The sequence below is a fragment of the Scyliorhinus canicula genome, chromosome 7 (genome assembly GCF_902713615.1).
Source record: "Scyliorhinus canicula chromosome 7, sScyCan1.1, whole genome shotgun sequence".
In the NCBI taxonomy this organism is placed as follows: Eukaryota; Metazoa; Chordata; class Chondrichthyes; order Carcharhiniformes; family Scyliorhinidae; genus Scyliorhinus; species Scyliorhinus canicula.
The window spans coordinates 122,993,070-123,010,416 of NC_052152.1; the positions used below are offsets into that span (position 1 = coordinate 122,993,070).

Sequence of the window (17,347 nt, forward strand, 5' to 3'; positions counted from 1 at the left end):
CACCACCCCACACCACCCCACACCCCACACCACCCCACACCCCGCACCACCCCACACCCCACCCCACACCACACCCCACACCCCCCACACCATCTCACACCCCACACCACCCCACACCCCACAGCACACCACACCCCACAGCACCCCACACCCCACACCACCCCACACCTCACACCCCACACCGCCCCACACCACCCCACACCCCACAGCACCCCACACCCCACACCACCCCACACCCCACACCTCCCACCCCACACCACCCGAAAGCAGAGGGTGTGCTGCAAATGAGACCAGAGAATCCCGCTGCCAGCGAATGGGAGAATTCTGGCCATAATCTTTATCAGAAAATCCCTTCACTGTTTCCTGGTGAAATTGGATTTATTTTAAATGGGAGTATTTATCAAAGATGCTCGTTAAGAAAGTGTAAACCCCTTACCAACAACAGCATTGATGGTAACTGTCTGGTTTAGGCAATGGGCTGCAGTCACTACCAAGGTCTCGCTCAGAATTGTGCCTCCACAAAATCCTTTGCCAGTTTCGTCGATTAGAAGAACCTGTTGGACAATTCACATAAGGCATCAGAATTAAAAAAAAACCATTTATTTTTTTCCAATTAAGGGTCAATTCAGCACGGCCAATCCACCTAATCTAAACATCTTTAGGTTTTGGGGGTGAAACCCATGCAGACGTGTGGCGTGCTGTGGGGTGTGGGGTGGTGTGGGGTTGTGTAGGGTGTGGGGTGTGGAGTGGTATGGGGTGGTGTGGGGTGTGAGATGTGAGGAGCATGGGGCAGCAGGGTAGCATGGTGGTTAGCATAAATGCTTTACAGCTCCAGGGTCCCAGGTTCGATTCCCGGCTGGGTCACTGTCTGTGTGGAGTCTGCACGTCCTCCCCCTGTGTGCGTGGGTTTCCTCCGGGTGCTCCGGTTTCCTCCCACAGTCCAAAGATGTGCGGGTTAGGTGGATTGGCCATGCTAAATTGCCCGTAGTGTCCTAAAAAAAGTAAGGTTAAGGGGGGGTTGTTGGGTTACGGGTATAGGGTGGATACGTGGGTTTGAGTAGGGTGATCATGGCTCGGCACAACATTGAGGGCCGAAGGGCCTGTTCTGTGCTGTATTGTTCTATGTTCTATGTCCAAACTCCACACAGACAATGACCCAGAGCTGGGATTGAATCCAGGTCTGCAGCGCCATAGACAGCAGTGCTAACCACTGTGCCACCGTGACACCCAAAAGGCATCAAGATAACCATTAGCAACATAGAACGATACAGAACAGTACAGGCCCTTCGGCCCTCGATGTTGCACCGACATGGAAAAAATCTAAAGGCCATCTAACCTACACTATGCCCTTATCATCCATATGCTTATCCAATAAATTTTTAAATGCCCTCAATGTTGGCGAGTTCACTACTGTTGCAGGTAGGGCATTCCACGGCCTCACCACTCTTTGCGTAAAAAACCCACCTCTGACCTCTGTCCTATATCTATTAGCCCTCAATTTAAGGCTATGTCCCCTCGTACTAGCCACCTCCATCCGCGGGAGAAGGCTCTCGCTGTCCACCCTATCTAACCCTCTGATCATTTTGTATGCCTCTATTAAGTCACCTCTTAACCTTCTTCTCTCTAACAAAAACAACCTCAAGTCCATCAGCCTTTCCTCATAAGATTTTCCCTCCATACCAGGCAACATCCTGGTAAATCTCCTCTGCACCCGTTCCAAAGCTTCCACGTCCTTCCTATAATGAGGCAACCAGAACTGTACGCAATACTCCAAATGCGGCCGTACCAGAGTTTTGTACAACTGCAACATGACCTCATGGCTCCGGAACTCAATCCCTCTACCAATAAAGGCCATCACACCATAGGCCTTCTTCACAACCCTATCAACCTGGGTGGCAACTTTCAGGGATCTATGTACATGGACACCGAGATCCCTCTGCTCATCCACACTACCAAGAATTTTACCATTAGCCAAATATTCCTCATTCCTGTTATTCTTTCCAAAGTGAATCACCTCACACTTCTCCACATTAAACTCCATTTGCCACCTCTCAGCCCAGCTCTGCAGCTTATCTATGTCCCTCTGTAACCTGCAACATCCTTCCGCACTGTCTACAACTCCACCGACTTTAGTGTCGTCTGCAAATTTACTCAGCCATCCTTCTGCGCCCTCCTCTAGGTCATTTATAAAAATGACAAACAGCAACGGCCCCAGAACAGATCCTTGTGGTACGCCACTCGTAACTGAACTCCATTCTGAACATTTCCCATCAACCACCACTCTCTGTCTTCTTTCAACTAGCCAATTTCTGATCCACATCTCGAAATCACCCCCAATCCCTAGCCTCCGTATTTTCTGCAATAGCCGACCGTGGGGAACCTTATCAAACGCTTTACTGAAATCCATATACACCACATCAACTGCTCTACCCTCGTCCACCTGTTCAGTCACCTTCTCAAAGAACTCGATAAGGTTTGTGAGGCATGACCTACCCTTCACAAAACCATGCTGACTATCCCTAATCATATTATTCCTATCTAGATGATTATACATCGTATCTTTTATAATCCTCTCCAAGATTTTACACACCACAGACGTTAGGCTCACCGGCCTATAGTTACCGGGGTTATCTCTACTCCCCTTCTTGAACAAAGGGACCACATTTGGTATCCTCCAGTCCTCTGGCACTCTTTTTGTAGCCAATGATGACCTAAAAATCAAAGCCAAAGGCTCAGCAATCTCTTTCCTGGCTTCCCAGAGAATCCTAGGATAAATCCCATCAGGCCCCGGGGACTTATCTATTTTCACCTTGTCCAGAATTGCCAACACTTCTTCCCTACGCACCTCAATGCCATCTATTCTAATAGCCTGGATCTCAGCATTCTCCTCCACAATATTATCTTTTTCCTGAGTGAATACTGACGAAAAGTATTCATTTAGTATCTCGCTTATCTCCTCAGCCTCCACACACAACTTCCCACCACTGTCCTTGACTGGCCCTACTCTTACCCTAGTCATTCTTTTATTCCTGACATACCTATAGAAAGCTTTTGGGTTTTCCTTGATCCTACCTGCCAAAGACTTCTCATGTCCCCTCCTTGCTCGTCTTAGCTCTCTCTTTAGATCCTTCCTCGCTTCCCTGTAACTATCAAGCACCCCAACTGAAACTTCACGCCTCATCTTCACATAGGCCTCCTTTTTCCTCTTAATAAGAGATTCCACTTCTTTGGTAAACCACGGTTCCCTCGCTCTACCCTTTCCTCCCTGTCTGCCTGGTACGTACTGATCAAGAACACGCAATAGCTGTTCCTTGAACAAGCTCCACATATCCATTGTGCCCAACCCTTGCAGCCTACTTCTCCAACCTACACATCCTAAGTCATGTCTAATGGCATCATAATTGTCCTTCCCCCAGCTATAACTCTTGCCCTGCGGGGTATACTTATCCCTTTCCATTACTAATTTAAAGGTCACCGAATTGTGGTCACTGTCTCCAAAGTGTTCACCTACCTCCAGATCTAACACCTGGCCTGGTTCATTACCCAAAACCAAATCCAAAGTGGCCTCACCTCTTGTTGGCCTGTTAATATATTGTGTCAGAAAACCCTCCTGCACACATTGTACAAAGAACATAAACTGGCACAGGCAAGCTAAGAACAATTAAGGCCCACAAATCTAATCTTACTTTGAAGCTTTTCTATTGATGCAAGGGGTAGTCACAGCATACTCATCTGTCTGTTTCCACAGCTAGTACTCCCTGGAATGGGTCACTAGTCTTGAGAGGAACCATTCCACATCAGGCACGTCTGACCATTTTACCAGCTGCCATACAATGAATGGTTTGGGTCTGGAATACGCTGCCTGGAAGTATGGTGGAGGCAGATTTCATTGAGGCATTCAAGAGAGCATTAGATTATTATTTGATTAGAAATAATGTGCCAAGGTATGGGAAATGGCAGCGGAAAAGCACTGAGTCACGATACTGATTTGGAGAGATGATGCAGAGCTAATGGGCTGAATGGTCTCCTTCAGCACAGTAACAATTTTGTGGTTGGCATATTGGAAGTATTTACTGGTTAATAATTAGCAAGTTTGTTCGTGTTCTGTCCCACCTTTCATGGTCATCAAGTCCTGGAGTTGGATTGAAACCCAGAGCTTCTGACTCCTAGACAAAACACACTGTTATTGTGTCACAAATCTTCCATACAAAGCTAATTAGTTTGAAATTCACTCAGCTTCACCAAGAGTGAGGCCTGCAATTGAGCCAATCTCAGGCTAAATAGGATCATCACCTGCATTGCATATGGACAGACAACCAGTCGAATCCAATAGAAATGTTCACACAAAAAATGAGCCAACCTCCTGTGGCATTGTTCATGGTAAGAAATTAACCGATCTCCAATGAATTACAACAAAAAGGTGCATCTTGTGGCATTGCTTGTGGACGACTTGATCTATGGCTCTGTTCTTCAAAGTCGGGGGTGGGACGCGGGCGTGTGTCGGGAGGGTCGTGGGTGGGACGTGGATGGGTGTTGGGAGGGTCGCGGAGCAGTTGTCCGCGGCGCTCCCGAGCACGCAAATCCCCGTGCAGCAGCTGGCTTTTCATTACGCCGATTGCGAGCTGCCGCGAACATGTGAAAAAAAAATATTGGGCCCCTGTACGCAATGATGATCGGCGCGCATGCACAGTCCGCAAATATGTTAAAACAAAATTCAGCCCGCATGATGATCGGGCACGCATGCACAGTCCGCGAATATGTTAAAACAAAATTCAGCCCGCACGAAGATCGGGCACGCATGCGCAGTGAACAAAGAACAAAGAAAATTACAGCACAGGAACAGCCCCTTCGGCCCTCCCAGCCTGCGCCGATCCAGATTCTTTATCTAAACCTGTTGCCTATTTTCCAAGGATCTACTTCCCTCTGTTCCCCACCTGTTCATATATCTGTCCAGATGCATCTTAAATGATGCTATCGTACCCGCCTCTACCACCTCCGCTGGCAAAGCATTCCAGGCACCCACCACCCTCTGCGTAAAAATCCTTCCACGCACATCTCCCTTAAACTTTCCCCCTCTCACCTTGAAATCGTGACCCCTTGTAATTGACACCCCCACTCTTGGGAAAAGCTTGTTGCTATCCACCCTGTCCATACCTCTCATAATTTTGTTGACCTCAATCAGGTCTCCCCTCAACCTCCGTCTTTCCAATGAAGACAATCCTAATCTACTCAACCTTTCTTCATAGCTAGCATCCTCCATACCAGGCAACATCCTGGTGAACCTCCTCTGCACCCTCTCTAAAGCATCCACATCCTTCTGGTAATGTGGCGACCAGAACTGCACGCAATATTCCAAATTTGGCCCAACCAAAGTCCTATACAACTGTAACATGACCTGCTGACTCTTGTACTCAATACCCTGTCCGATGAAGGCAAGCATGCTGTATGCCTTCTTGACCACTCTATCGACCTGCGTTGCCACCTTCAGGGTACAATGGACCTGAACTCCCAGATCTCTCTGGACATCAATTTTCCCCAGGACTCTTCCATTGACCATATAGTCTGCTCTTGAGTTAGATCTTCCAAAATGCATCACCTCACATTTGCCTGGATTGAACTCCATCTGCCAACTCTCCAATCTATCTATATTTTGCTGTATTCTCTGACAGTCCGCCTCGCTATCTGCAACTCCACCAATCTTAGTATCATCTGCTAATCAGACCACCTATACCTTCGTCCAGATCATTTATGTGTATCACAAACAACAGTGGTCCGAGCACAGATCCCTGTGGAACACCACTAGTCACCTTTCTCCATTTTGAGACACTCCCTTCCACCACTACTCTCTGTCTCCTGTTGCCCAGCCAGTTCTTTATCCATCTACCTAGTACATCCTGAACCCCATACGACTTCACTTTTTCCATCAGTGCGTCCGCTATTTTTAAAACCGGTTGCAGCTTTTTGTTTTACAAGTTCTGTCGAAGTTTTTATTCATTTATTAATTTATTTTATTCATTTCGTTTTTATCGTTTTCATTTATTTTACTCATTTTTTTTTAGAAGATCGGGGCGGGGGATGGGGGGGAGGGTTCATTTATAAAATTTTACACATTAAGTGAGGTGAATTATGTGGTAAAAACGGCAGAAAGAAGGAAGACTCACCGAGTGTATCATGTGAATATGCTTAAAAGGTACTTTGAAAGGGATGGAGAGCAAATGGAGGAGGTTTTAATGATTCTAACTCAAAGTGACAAACCAAATCCAGATGACTTTGAATTTGACATACCTCAAATTAAATTGGAAAGCGAGGATGTTCTTAAAAATTGGGATAAATTGTTGAGTTACCTTCCAGAGGAAAAACGGACTGACCTGAAAGAGTTATTGGATGGATCGTGCATTGACTTTCTTGTTCAAAGAGACTGTCAATCGAGAAGGATTTTGGTTGGAGGAAGTAGAATGGGAAAGGTGATCTTTATTATTATGCCTGTTGGTGTGTGTTTTTTTTTGTGAAACGAAAAAGTATATTTACTGCGTACATTTCTTAGTGGATGGTGCAAAAGTGAAAAATGAAACCATCTTGAAGTTGATTGTTTTTTTTTCTTGGGGGGAGGTGTCATGTGAGAGTATCTTGAAGAAATGGATGTTTAAGCGATGTACCTTTAAGAAATGGAGCAGCTCATATTACTGAAGTGATGTCAGAGGGTGGGGGTATTGAGCTGAGCTCACTTCTCCTTTTTGGAAGATTTTAGTTTCAGTTTTGATGAAAAGAGCTTGGCTGTGTCTGTGTTTGCAGTAAGCTGGATCTGCGGTGATCTCTGCCAGAAAAGACTATCTCTGAATCATTTAGGTGATTTAAACTCATAATAGTAATGTATTTAACCTGATGTGTTTCTGTTTAAAGGTGTTAAGTCTTTTGACATTTTGAGGAATTATTTAGTGGCAGTATGAGATTAAACTGGGGATCTGAAGTGAAGATCAGACTGGCCAAGTTGGAGGGCAGGTTTCTATGCTGAAGAATTGAACGTACATGTGAGTATGTTAGTGAAGGTAAATTAAGTGGTAGTTAAATTAAATTTAAAAAATATTCAGCACTAATTTCTATTAATCTCAAATATCTAAATGAACATAAGAATAAATGATTTCAGAGCAGGTTTTGGCAATTCAACTCTTTGAGCCTGTTTTGCCATTCAATACGATTATGGCTCTTTTTTTGTGATCACAACTCCACTTGGCTGTCAACCCTTCCATAACCCTTAATTTCCCTTGTCTACCAAAAATCTATCCAACAGCCTTGAATAAATCAATGAACCGTCTCCACTGCTGCCTGGGGAAGAGAGTGCCACGGGCTAACGGGAGAACAATTTCTCCTCATCTGTGTCGTAAAAGGTAGATCTCTTATTTCTAAACTTTGTTCCCTTGTTTAAGTCTGTCTCAGAAGTGGAAACATCTTTCCAGTATTGACCCTATCAAATCCCCTCAGGATCTTGGATGTTTCAATAAGATCACTTCTCATTCTTCTAAACTGCCAATGGGCATAGGCCCAACCTGCTAAGCCTTCCTTTACATTGTCATGGGAGTGTCCCTTTAAGAAATGTTTTTGTCTTGTCACATGGCTTCACTCATGTCATTGTGTGGGTGGAGCTGGGCTGTGGCTCTATGAGTTTCTACTTTTGCTTTGAGTTTTGGAGCTGGTTTGTGGCTCTGTGGGTTTTACTTTCGTTTAGAGTTTGGACTGGTTTTGAACAGCACAGGTTGAAAGATGTGCCTCTCTATCTTCATTTTAAAAGTTGTTTCCAGACTGCTTGATAACTTAAAAGTGATGATTGCTTTCTGGAAGGAATTCGATCCTGCTGTTTGGAAAGGGGAACAGAGTATCAATAACAAGTCTTATAACAGTGAGAATGCCGTGTGCTGGGCCACACCTTTGACAAATGGTTTCTGGTTTAGCTTGGATTTTGTTATTGAATTGGAGCAGTTAAGGGGGCATTCACTAAGGGTTATACATAGATTACTGTAGCTGTGTGAGGTCTTTGTGTTTGTCATTGATGAAAGTTCTTCCTGTGTGTGTTTATACAAATGGTAATTACATTTTTAGAATAAAGTTTGTTTTTTGATTAAAAGTGCATAAGAACTCTGTTGAATAACATCTGAAAGGCAGGCTCTTGTGATCATCGTAACCAAAATCAATAAACAGTTGTAGGTCAGGTGAACTCCATAATATACTTTAGAGTTTTCTAACCCTGGCCCATAACAATATGATAAGCCCTTTGCTCCAAGAATAAGTCCAGTGAACCTATTCTGAACTGCTTTCAACGCAATTATACCTTTCATATTAGGAGACCAAAATTGGGAGACCAAAACTGTACATAGTATTCCAGATGGGACTACCTGCCATGGACATTCTCCCAAGGGACACTCTTTTCCACCCAGAATCCTCACAACTGATCCAGGTTTGCTGTCTTCAGAGTCACTAGTTTGTGCGTTGTTATCGTTTGATGCAGTGTTGTTTGTTGGTTCAGTGGGCTCCGTGTTGTTTGTTGGTTCAGTGCTGTTTGTTGGTTCAGTGGGCTCCGTGTTGTTTGTTGGTTCAGTGGGCTCCGTGTTGTTTGTTGACACAGGATCAAGCTCAACAACTGCCCTTCGGGCTCGGTGTTCAGCAGCGATCCCACAAGGATGAGGAACTGTTAAAATAAACACAGAGTATATCCACGTGCATTACAGTGCTGTCAGGCTATTTGAGCACAAGCCATTTATAAATAATTTCCATGCATTTCCTTGGCCTGGTTGAGCACAGAGACATATGACCCATCACCTATAGTCTTAAATTTACAGGGCAGGATTCTCTGTCAGCTGCCACTGGAATTGGGAAACCCCAATGGGGCGGAGAATTGGTTTTGACGGCAAAATCGGCACTGGTTTCGCGCCATATCATAATTCTCCAGTGCATCAACAGCGGTGTCAATGCGTTTCAGAATGCACGTGCAGTAAACATCATTGGCATATCATTAGCCGGCCTGAGCGGGTATTTTCCGCCTCCGATGGGCTGCGTTCCCGACGCAGTTCGCTCTGCTTTTAAAAATCATGAAAAATGCGACATGGCTGCTGAGGGGGAGAGAGGGGCTACAGAAAGTGTCCTACATCGTTTACTGACAGTCATGTCACTGGCTGGGGAGGAGGGGGGAAGTCGTCTGCCATGGCAGGGGGAGTAGCGGGGGGTGGCCAGGAGGTGGACTGTGGAGTCGGGGTGGACAGGCAGGAACACCATTGATGTGGCCTGCAGGCGGCCATGCAGCTGCGCACACCGCTGACTGACCACTGTGAACCTAGGGCCACTGGTCATATGGGTGTCTCCCCGGGTCACCCCCCTAGATGCCCTCTGCCAGATTTGCTGTTATGGAAGTCCACAAATCCGGTCCTGGCATCAACATGTCTCAGGAATGGAGAATCCTGCCGACAGTGTTTAACTGACAGGAGAACGATAATTGCAGTCATGGCATTATAGAGCTATACAGTGAAGAAGCAGACCATTCAGCCTATCATATCTACTCTGCCTTTTGGAAAGACCTGCTCCAACACCCTTCTCTTTGTCCATAGACCGTGTGAGGGAACTGGAGAGGGATGAACTGCGGATCAGTTTGAACTGAATTTGGGTGCATTTGAGTGCTGTAGTGAGAGTTTGGTGACTGAGGGATATTAAGGGTTCATTTTATCTAAAGTCTAGTCTTTCTTTTATTTAGTTAATTAACTTAAAAGTTGCTGTTTGGGTTAGAATAATGTGAGTTTTCAATCAGCTTTAAACATATGTTCTACTTGCAGCTACTTGCAGCTGGAGCTTGTTAATTAGTTAATTTGATTAGGCCAGTTTTCATAGGCTAGAGTCAGACAGTATAAAGGTGAGCCAGCTTACAGTGCTGACTTTGCACTGAGTGCTGAATTTGGGTGCATTTGAATGCTATAGTGAGAGTTTGGTGACTGAGGGAGTGCTGAATTTGGGTGCATTTGAATGCTATAGTGAGAGTTTGGTGACTGAGGGAGTGCTGAATTTGGGTGCATTTGAGTGCTATAGTGAGAGTTTGGTGACTGAGGGAGTGCTGAATTTGGGTGCATTTGAGTGCTATAGTGAGAGTTTGGTGACTGAGGGAGTGCTGAATTTGGGTGCATTTGAGTGCTATAGTGAGAGTTTGGTGACTGAGGGAGTGCTGAATTTGGGTGCATTTGAGTGCTATAGTGAGAATTTGGTGACTGAGGGAGTTAGGTGAGGAGGGAGAAAGGTGCTCCTTTCATTTAATTTCCTCAAAGCGCGAGAAGGGAGCCGGGAATTTACAGAGAGTGCAGCTGACTGGGAGCAGAGTCTTAGGGCAGAGTTCAAGTCGGTCCACAGGGAAATAACATTCAGTAAGATCAGAGGGGATGGAGGTGAGGGCAGTTGCATGCTCCTCCTGTAGGATGTGGGTGGTGAGGGATACCACTGGTGTCCCCACTGACTACACCTGCGGGAAGTGCACCCAACTCCAGCTCCTCAGAGACCGTGTTAGGGAACTGGAGCTGGAGCTGGATTAACTTCGGATCATCCGGGAGGCAGAGGGTGTGATAGAGAAGAGTTACAGGAAGGTAGCCACACCCAAGGTACAGGACAAGAGTAGCTGGGTTACAGTCAGGGGAAAGAAAACGAACAGGCAGACAGTGCAGGGATCCCTCGGGGCCGTTCTCCTTCAAAACGAGTATACCATTTAGGATGATATTGGGGGGATGACCTACCGGGGGAAGGCCCTAGCGGCCAGGTCTCTGGCACTGATCCTGGCTCTGTGACTCAGAAGGGAAGGGGGCAAATAGCAAAGCAATAGTGATAGAAGACTCAATGGTTAGGGGAATGGATAGGAGATTCTGTGGTCGCGAGCGAGATTCCCGGAAGGTATGTTGCCTCCCAGGTGCCAGGGCTAGGGATGTCTCGGATCGAGTCTCCAGGGTTCTTAAGGGGCAAGGGGTGGAGCAACCAGAAGTCGTGGTGCACATAGGCACCAACGACGTAGCTAAGAAAAGGGATGAGCATCTAAAAAGTGATTTTAGGGAGCTAGGCTGGAAGCTAAAGAGCAGGCCAAGCAGAGTAGTGATATCAGGATTGCTACCGGTGCCACGTGCAAGTGAGGCAAGGAACAGAGAGCGAGGGCAGCTGAACACATGACTACAGTGCTGGTGCAGGAGGGAAGGCTTCAGATATGTGGATAATTGGGATATCTTCTGGGGAAGGTGGGACCTGTACATGAAGGACGGGATTGCAGCTAAATTGGAGGGGCACCAATATCCTGGTGGGAGGTTTGCTAGAGCTCTTTGGGAGGGTTTAAACTAGTTTGGCAGTGGGATGGGAACTAGAGCAATGGATCAGAGGATAGGGTAGCTGTTCAATAGGCAGAAATAGTATGCAGCAGGTCTGTGAGGAAGGATAGACAGTTGATAGGGCAAAGTTGCTCTCAGTGGAATGGGTTAAAATGTGTCTGCTTCAATGCAAGGCGTGTCAGGAATAAGGGAGGTGAGCTTAGAGCATGGATCAGTACCTGGAACTACGATATAGTGGCCATTACGGAGACATGGATTTCACAGGGGCAGGAATGGTTGTTAGATGTTCCGGGGTTTAGATGTTTTCAGAAGAATAGGGAGGGAGGTAAAAGTGGCACTGTTAAAGAGGGAGTGCACCACAGCTGCAGAAAAGAGGTAGTTGAGGAGGGTTTGTCTACTGAGTCAGTATGGGTGGAAGTCAGAAACAAGAAAGGAGCAGTCACTTTATTGGGAGTTTTCCACCGACCCCCCATTAGAAGCAGAGAGATAGAGGAACAGATTGGGCAGCAGATCTTGGAAAAGTGCAGAAGTAACAGAGTTGTTGTCATGGGTGACTTCAACTTCCCTAATATTGACTGGAACCTCCTGAGTGCAAATGGTTTGGATGGAGCAGGTTTTGTTAGGTGTGTACAGGAAGGATTCCTGACTCAATATGTAGATAGGTCAACTAGGGGGGTGGCCAGATGGTGGTGAGCATAGTGGCTAGTGGTGGTGGCTAGATGGTGAGCAGTTTCAAATTCCTAGGGGTGCACATCACCAAAAATCTATCCTGGTCCACTCATGTCGACGCTATCACCAAGAAAACACAACAGCGCCTTTACTTCCTCAGGAAACTAAGGAAATTTGGCATGTCCACATTAACCCTTACCAACTTTTACAGATGCACTATAGAGAGCATCCTATCGGGCTGCATCACAGCCTGGTATGCCAACTGCTCGGCCCAGGACCGCAAGGAACTTCAGAGAGTCGTGAATACCGCCCAGTCCATCACACGAACCTGCCTCCCATCCATTGATTCCATCTACACCTCCCGCTGCCGGGGGAAAGCAGGCAGCATAATCAAGGATCCCTCCCACCCGGCTTACTCACTTTTCCAACTTCTTCCATCGGGCAGGAGATTCAGAAGTCTGAGAACACGGACGAACAGACTCAAAAACAGCTTCTTCCCCACTGTCACCAGACTCCTAAATGACCCTTTTATGGACTGTCCTCATTAACACTACACCCTGTCTGCTTCATCCGATGCCAATGCTTATGTAGTTACATTGTATATCTTGTGTTGCCCTATTATGTATTCTCATGTATTTTCTTGAATTCTGTTCAATTCCCTTTTCTTCCCATGTACTGAATGATCTGTTGAGCTGCTTGCAGAAAAATACTTTTCACTGTACCTCGGTACACGTGACAATAAACAAATCCAATCCAATCCAATCCATATTGGATTTGGTGCTCGGCAACGAACCAGGCCGGGTGTCAGATGTCTCGGTGGAAGAGAATTTCGGTGACAGTGACCACAACTTTACGATAGTCATGGAGAGGGATAGGAACACACAGTATGGGAAGTTATTTAATTGAGAAGGGGAAATTATACTGCTATTAGACAGGGGCTGAGGAGCATAAAGTGGGAACAATTGTTCTTGGGGAAATGCACAACAGTAATGTGGGGGTTGTTTAAGGAGCACTTGCTGCGAGTGCTTAGACAAGGAAGGAATAGTAAGATGAAGGAGCCATCGATGACAAGAGAAGTGGAGTTTTTAGTCAAGAGGAAGAAGGAAGCTTACGTAAGGTTGAGGAAGCAAGTGTCATGTGAGAGTATCTTTAAGAAATGGGTGTTTATAAATGGGTGTGTATATAAATATGTGTAGTGAGAGTACCTTTAAGAAATGGTGTTCATTATTGCAGTGATGTCAGAGAGTGGGTGGAGCTGGGCTGTCTGTCAGCTTTTTACTTTTGTTTTAGGCTGTTTGCTGCAGGGTGTGTTATAGTTTCGTTTTCAAAGCTGGATAGCTGCAGTCACAGCCAGAAGGTGTATTAGAGTCTCTCTCTGAAATCTAAAGACTGTAAATCGATCCTGGTTATTTAAAACTAATAACATTTGTGACTTTAACCTGATGTGCTTCTGATAAAAGGTGTTTTCAGTCTCATGGAAGTTAAAAGGAAAGCTTAAAGGATTACTTAGTGTTGTATTCTTTGGTGGATGTATTGGAATTAATGGTTGCTAAGATGTTCACTGTATGTTTTAAAAAGAATAAACATTGTTTTGCTTTAAAAAATACTTTCCCATTTCTACTGTGCCACACCTGTAGAGTGGTCAGGTGAACTCCATGATACACTTTGGGGTTCTCTATACCCTGGCCCATAACAAATTGGGGGCTCGTCCGGATAAAAGTCTATCATTGGATTGGCTTAGTGAACTTAAAGACAGTGAGGAGTGAGCATATTGTGGTTGCTTTTCAGATGTGGTATTTTAGTTTAAGTAGGGAGTGTGTTGTAGACAATGGCTCTTTCAGAGGCTCTGAAGTTTTTGGGGGTGGAGACGGTCACACGCAGTACCTTACGGACAGAGACTAAAAGCAGACTGTTAGATTTCCAAAAATATTGCAGTTAACATTACCTGACAAAATGCGAAAAGATGAGGTAATTATGGTGGTGGTTAAGCATTTAAAGTTTCCTGAGATACAGTTTGACTAATTGGAAATGGCAAAAATTCAGTTACAAATTAAACAAAAGGAACATGAGAAATAATTAAAGCAGCTTAAATACAAAAGAGTGAGAGAGGAAAAAGAAAGAGACAGAGAGAGAGGAAAAAGAGAGAGAAGGAGAGAGAGAGGAAAAAGAGAGAAGAAAGGAAAACAGAAAGAATAGTGCTTGCAGAACAAAAAGAAAGAGAAAGGGAGATACAGATCAGAGAAAAAGATAAAGAGAGAGAGTTTGAACTTCAGAAAATGGCCATGAAACATGACAGTCAGTTAAAATTGGCAGACATAAATGTACAGTTGGTTGATAGTGATGGGGACAGTGAGAAATAGCGTCAAAGTCGAAGACCTGGTGGGGATCTATTTAAATATGTCCAAGCATTGCCAAGGTTTGATGAGAAGGAGGTAGAAGCCTTTTTCATTTCATTTGAGAAGGTAGCTGAACAAATGAAATGGCTACAGGACATGTGGGTATTACTGATTCAAACAAAGCTGATAGGTAGGGCTAGTGAATCACAGAATTTACAGAAGGAGGCCATTCGGCGCATCGAGTCTGCACCAGCACTTGGAAAGAACACCCTACCTAAGCCCGCACCTCCACCCCTATCCCACACTTCCACCCTACCCCTGTAACCCCACCTTACCTTTTGTGGACACTAAGGGCAATTTATCATGGCCAATCCACCTATCCCTGCACATCTTTGGACTGTGGGAGGAAACCGGAGCACCCGGAGGAAACCCATGCAGGCACGGGGAGAACATGCAGGCTCCTCACAGACAGTGACCCAAGCCGGGAATCAAACCTGGGACCCTGACGCTGTGAAGCCATTGTGCTAATCACTATGCTACCGTGCTGCCTAAAAGTGTTTCATCACAACCAGAGGAGGTATCTGAGTCAAAAGAGGAGGTGAAAAAAATCCATCTTAAGTGCCTGAAGCCTACAGACAAAGGTTTAGAAATTTAAGGAAAGAATTTAGTCAAACTTACATGGTGTTTGTAAGGCTCAAACAGAGTAATTCTGATAGGTTGATAAGGGCTTTGAAAATAGACCAATTGTACGAAGCTCTCAGAAAAATTATACTTTTGGAGGAGTTTAAAAATTAAATTCCTGATTTAGTGAGAACTCATGTGGAAGAGCAGAGGGTTAAAACTGCGAGATTCGCAGCAGAAATGGCTGATGATTATGAATTAGTTCATAAATGAAAGCTTGGTTTCCGACATCAGTTTCAGCCTGTGAGGCATAGAAACTGGGGACATGAGAAATACTGAAGTGGTAAAGGTAAAGGTGATCTGATGGGAGATAATAAGTAGAGTGTACCTCAGATTAAAAAGGAAATCGAGGAGGGTGGAAAAGAAATGAAACGTTTCAAATGCTTTCACTGTAATAAACAAGGCCATGTAAAGTCACAGTGTTGGTGGTTGAGGAAAAGCACTGGGAAGGCTGATGCGGTAAAACAGGATAAGACCGTGGGGTTTGTGAAAGTGGTGAAGGAAAGCCCAAGTGAAGCGACGGAGGTGCAAAAGATTGTACAGCCTGATCAAGAGGTGATTGAGAAGAAGGTACCAGATCTCTTTAAAGACTTTACTTATGTGGGTTAAGTTTACTCATGTATATCAGGAGGACCAGGTAAAGAAGTCACAATTTTAAGAGATACTGGAGCTAGTCAATCTTTAATGGTAAGAGATGAATGGTAAAGGGGCAGCACGGTAGCATGGTGGTTAGCATAAATACTTCACAGCTCCAGGGTCCCAGGTTCGATTCCTGGCTGGGTTACTGTCTGTGCGGAGTCTGCACGTCCTCCCCATGTGTGCGTGGGTTTCCTCCGGGTGCTCCGGTTTCCTCCCACAGTCCAAAGATGTGCGGGTTAGGTGGATTGACCATGCTAAATTCTTTACTAGATATGGACCACCCACATAAATATAATCGGATCAAGGATCAAATTTTACCTCAAGGTTATTCAAAGATGTTATGGATAGTTTAGGAATAAAACAATTTAAATCAACTACCCAGAATCCTGGGTAGGTAACTGATTTTAATACCTTTTCAAATTTTGGGGGGGGGGGGGGGTGGAACTGAAGTGATATCACAGTAAAACTGTGACCTGATTGGCTGGTAGGAAATCTGTTCAATTTGAAAAAAAAAGAATTAAAACAAATTGATTAAACTGGGTACAGGAGTCACTAAACCTGAGGGCAGAGATTAGTATTTAGCATTTAATTTTACAGTAAAAAAACTAGCGCCAGGGCCATACAGTTAATTGTAATCGAATCTAATAACAATTTAAAGTTTTTTAAAAATGAATTAACTAGTGCATAAATGTTGGTGATACTGTTGGGGGGATAACCTATCGGGGAAAGCAACAGCAGCCAGAACAGTGGCACCACAACTGGCTCTGTTGCTCAGCAAGGGAAGGGCAAAGTGCAGGAGAGCGATAGGTATAGGGGACTCTATAGTAAGGGACACAGATAGGTGCTTCTGTGGATGGGAAAGAGACTCCAGGATGGTATGTTGTCTCCCTGGTGCCAGAGTCAAGAATGTCTCTGAACGAACACAGGACATCCTGAAGGCGGAGGGTGAACAGCCAGTGATCGTATTACAAATAGCTACGCATGACATCGGCAGGAAGAGTGATGATGTCCTGCAGTAGGAGTTCAGAGAGTTAGGCAGTAAGTTAAAAAGCAGGACCTTTAGGGTTATAAACTCAGAATTACTCCGTCCCACATGCCAGTGAGGCTCGAAATAGAGGATGGTGCAGCTAAACACGTGGCTAAACTGGTGGTGTAGGAGGGAGGGTTTCAGATTTCTGGACCATGATTGGGATCTCTTCTGGGGCACGTGGGACCTGTAACATAAGGACAGGGTGCATTTAAACTGAATGGCACCAATATCCTGGCTGGGAGGTTTGTTAGTGTCACTCGGGAGGATTTAAGCTAGTATTTAGGATAAATCCCTGCTAGGATTTAGCAGAGGGTGGGAGTCAGAGCACTAGCTTAGAAGGTGTAATAACTGAAGGGGAAGGAGAACAAAAATAAAAGAACAACATCACCCTCAGGCAGATCAAAAAGGGTGACAAGTGTGAAAAGGGAGGTGGCCAATGCAGGACTGAGAATGTTGTTCCTTAATGTGCGCAGTGTACGGAACAAGTAATTAGCTTATTGCGCATATTTAAATTGGGCAGTCCAATGTTGTGGGCATCACAGAGACGTGGCTGCAAGGGGATCAGGGCTGGGACCTGTATATCCAAGGATATGTGTCCTATCAAAAGGACAGGAAGATGGGCAAAGGGGGCAAAGGGGGCAGGGTTGCAGTGTTAGTGA

General features: G+C 45.2%; 1 protein-coding gene across 1 annotated transcript in view; it reads right to left on the reverse strand.

The window, feature by feature from the left end:
- The window catches only part of LOC119969341 (coagulation factor X-like), a 172,330-nt gene that overhangs the window by 15,453 nt on the left and 139,530 nt on the right, over window positions 1–17,347 (reverse strand). The window contains exons 6-7 of the mRNA XM_038802863.1: window positions 8,388–8,680; window positions 437–554 (exon numbers count right to left, since the gene is read on the reverse strand). Coding sequence (XP_038658791.1) covers window positions 437–554; window positions 8,388–8,680 — 411 coding nt within the window. The remainder of the gene's footprint in view (window positions 1–436; window positions 555–8,387; window positions 8,681–17,347) is intronic.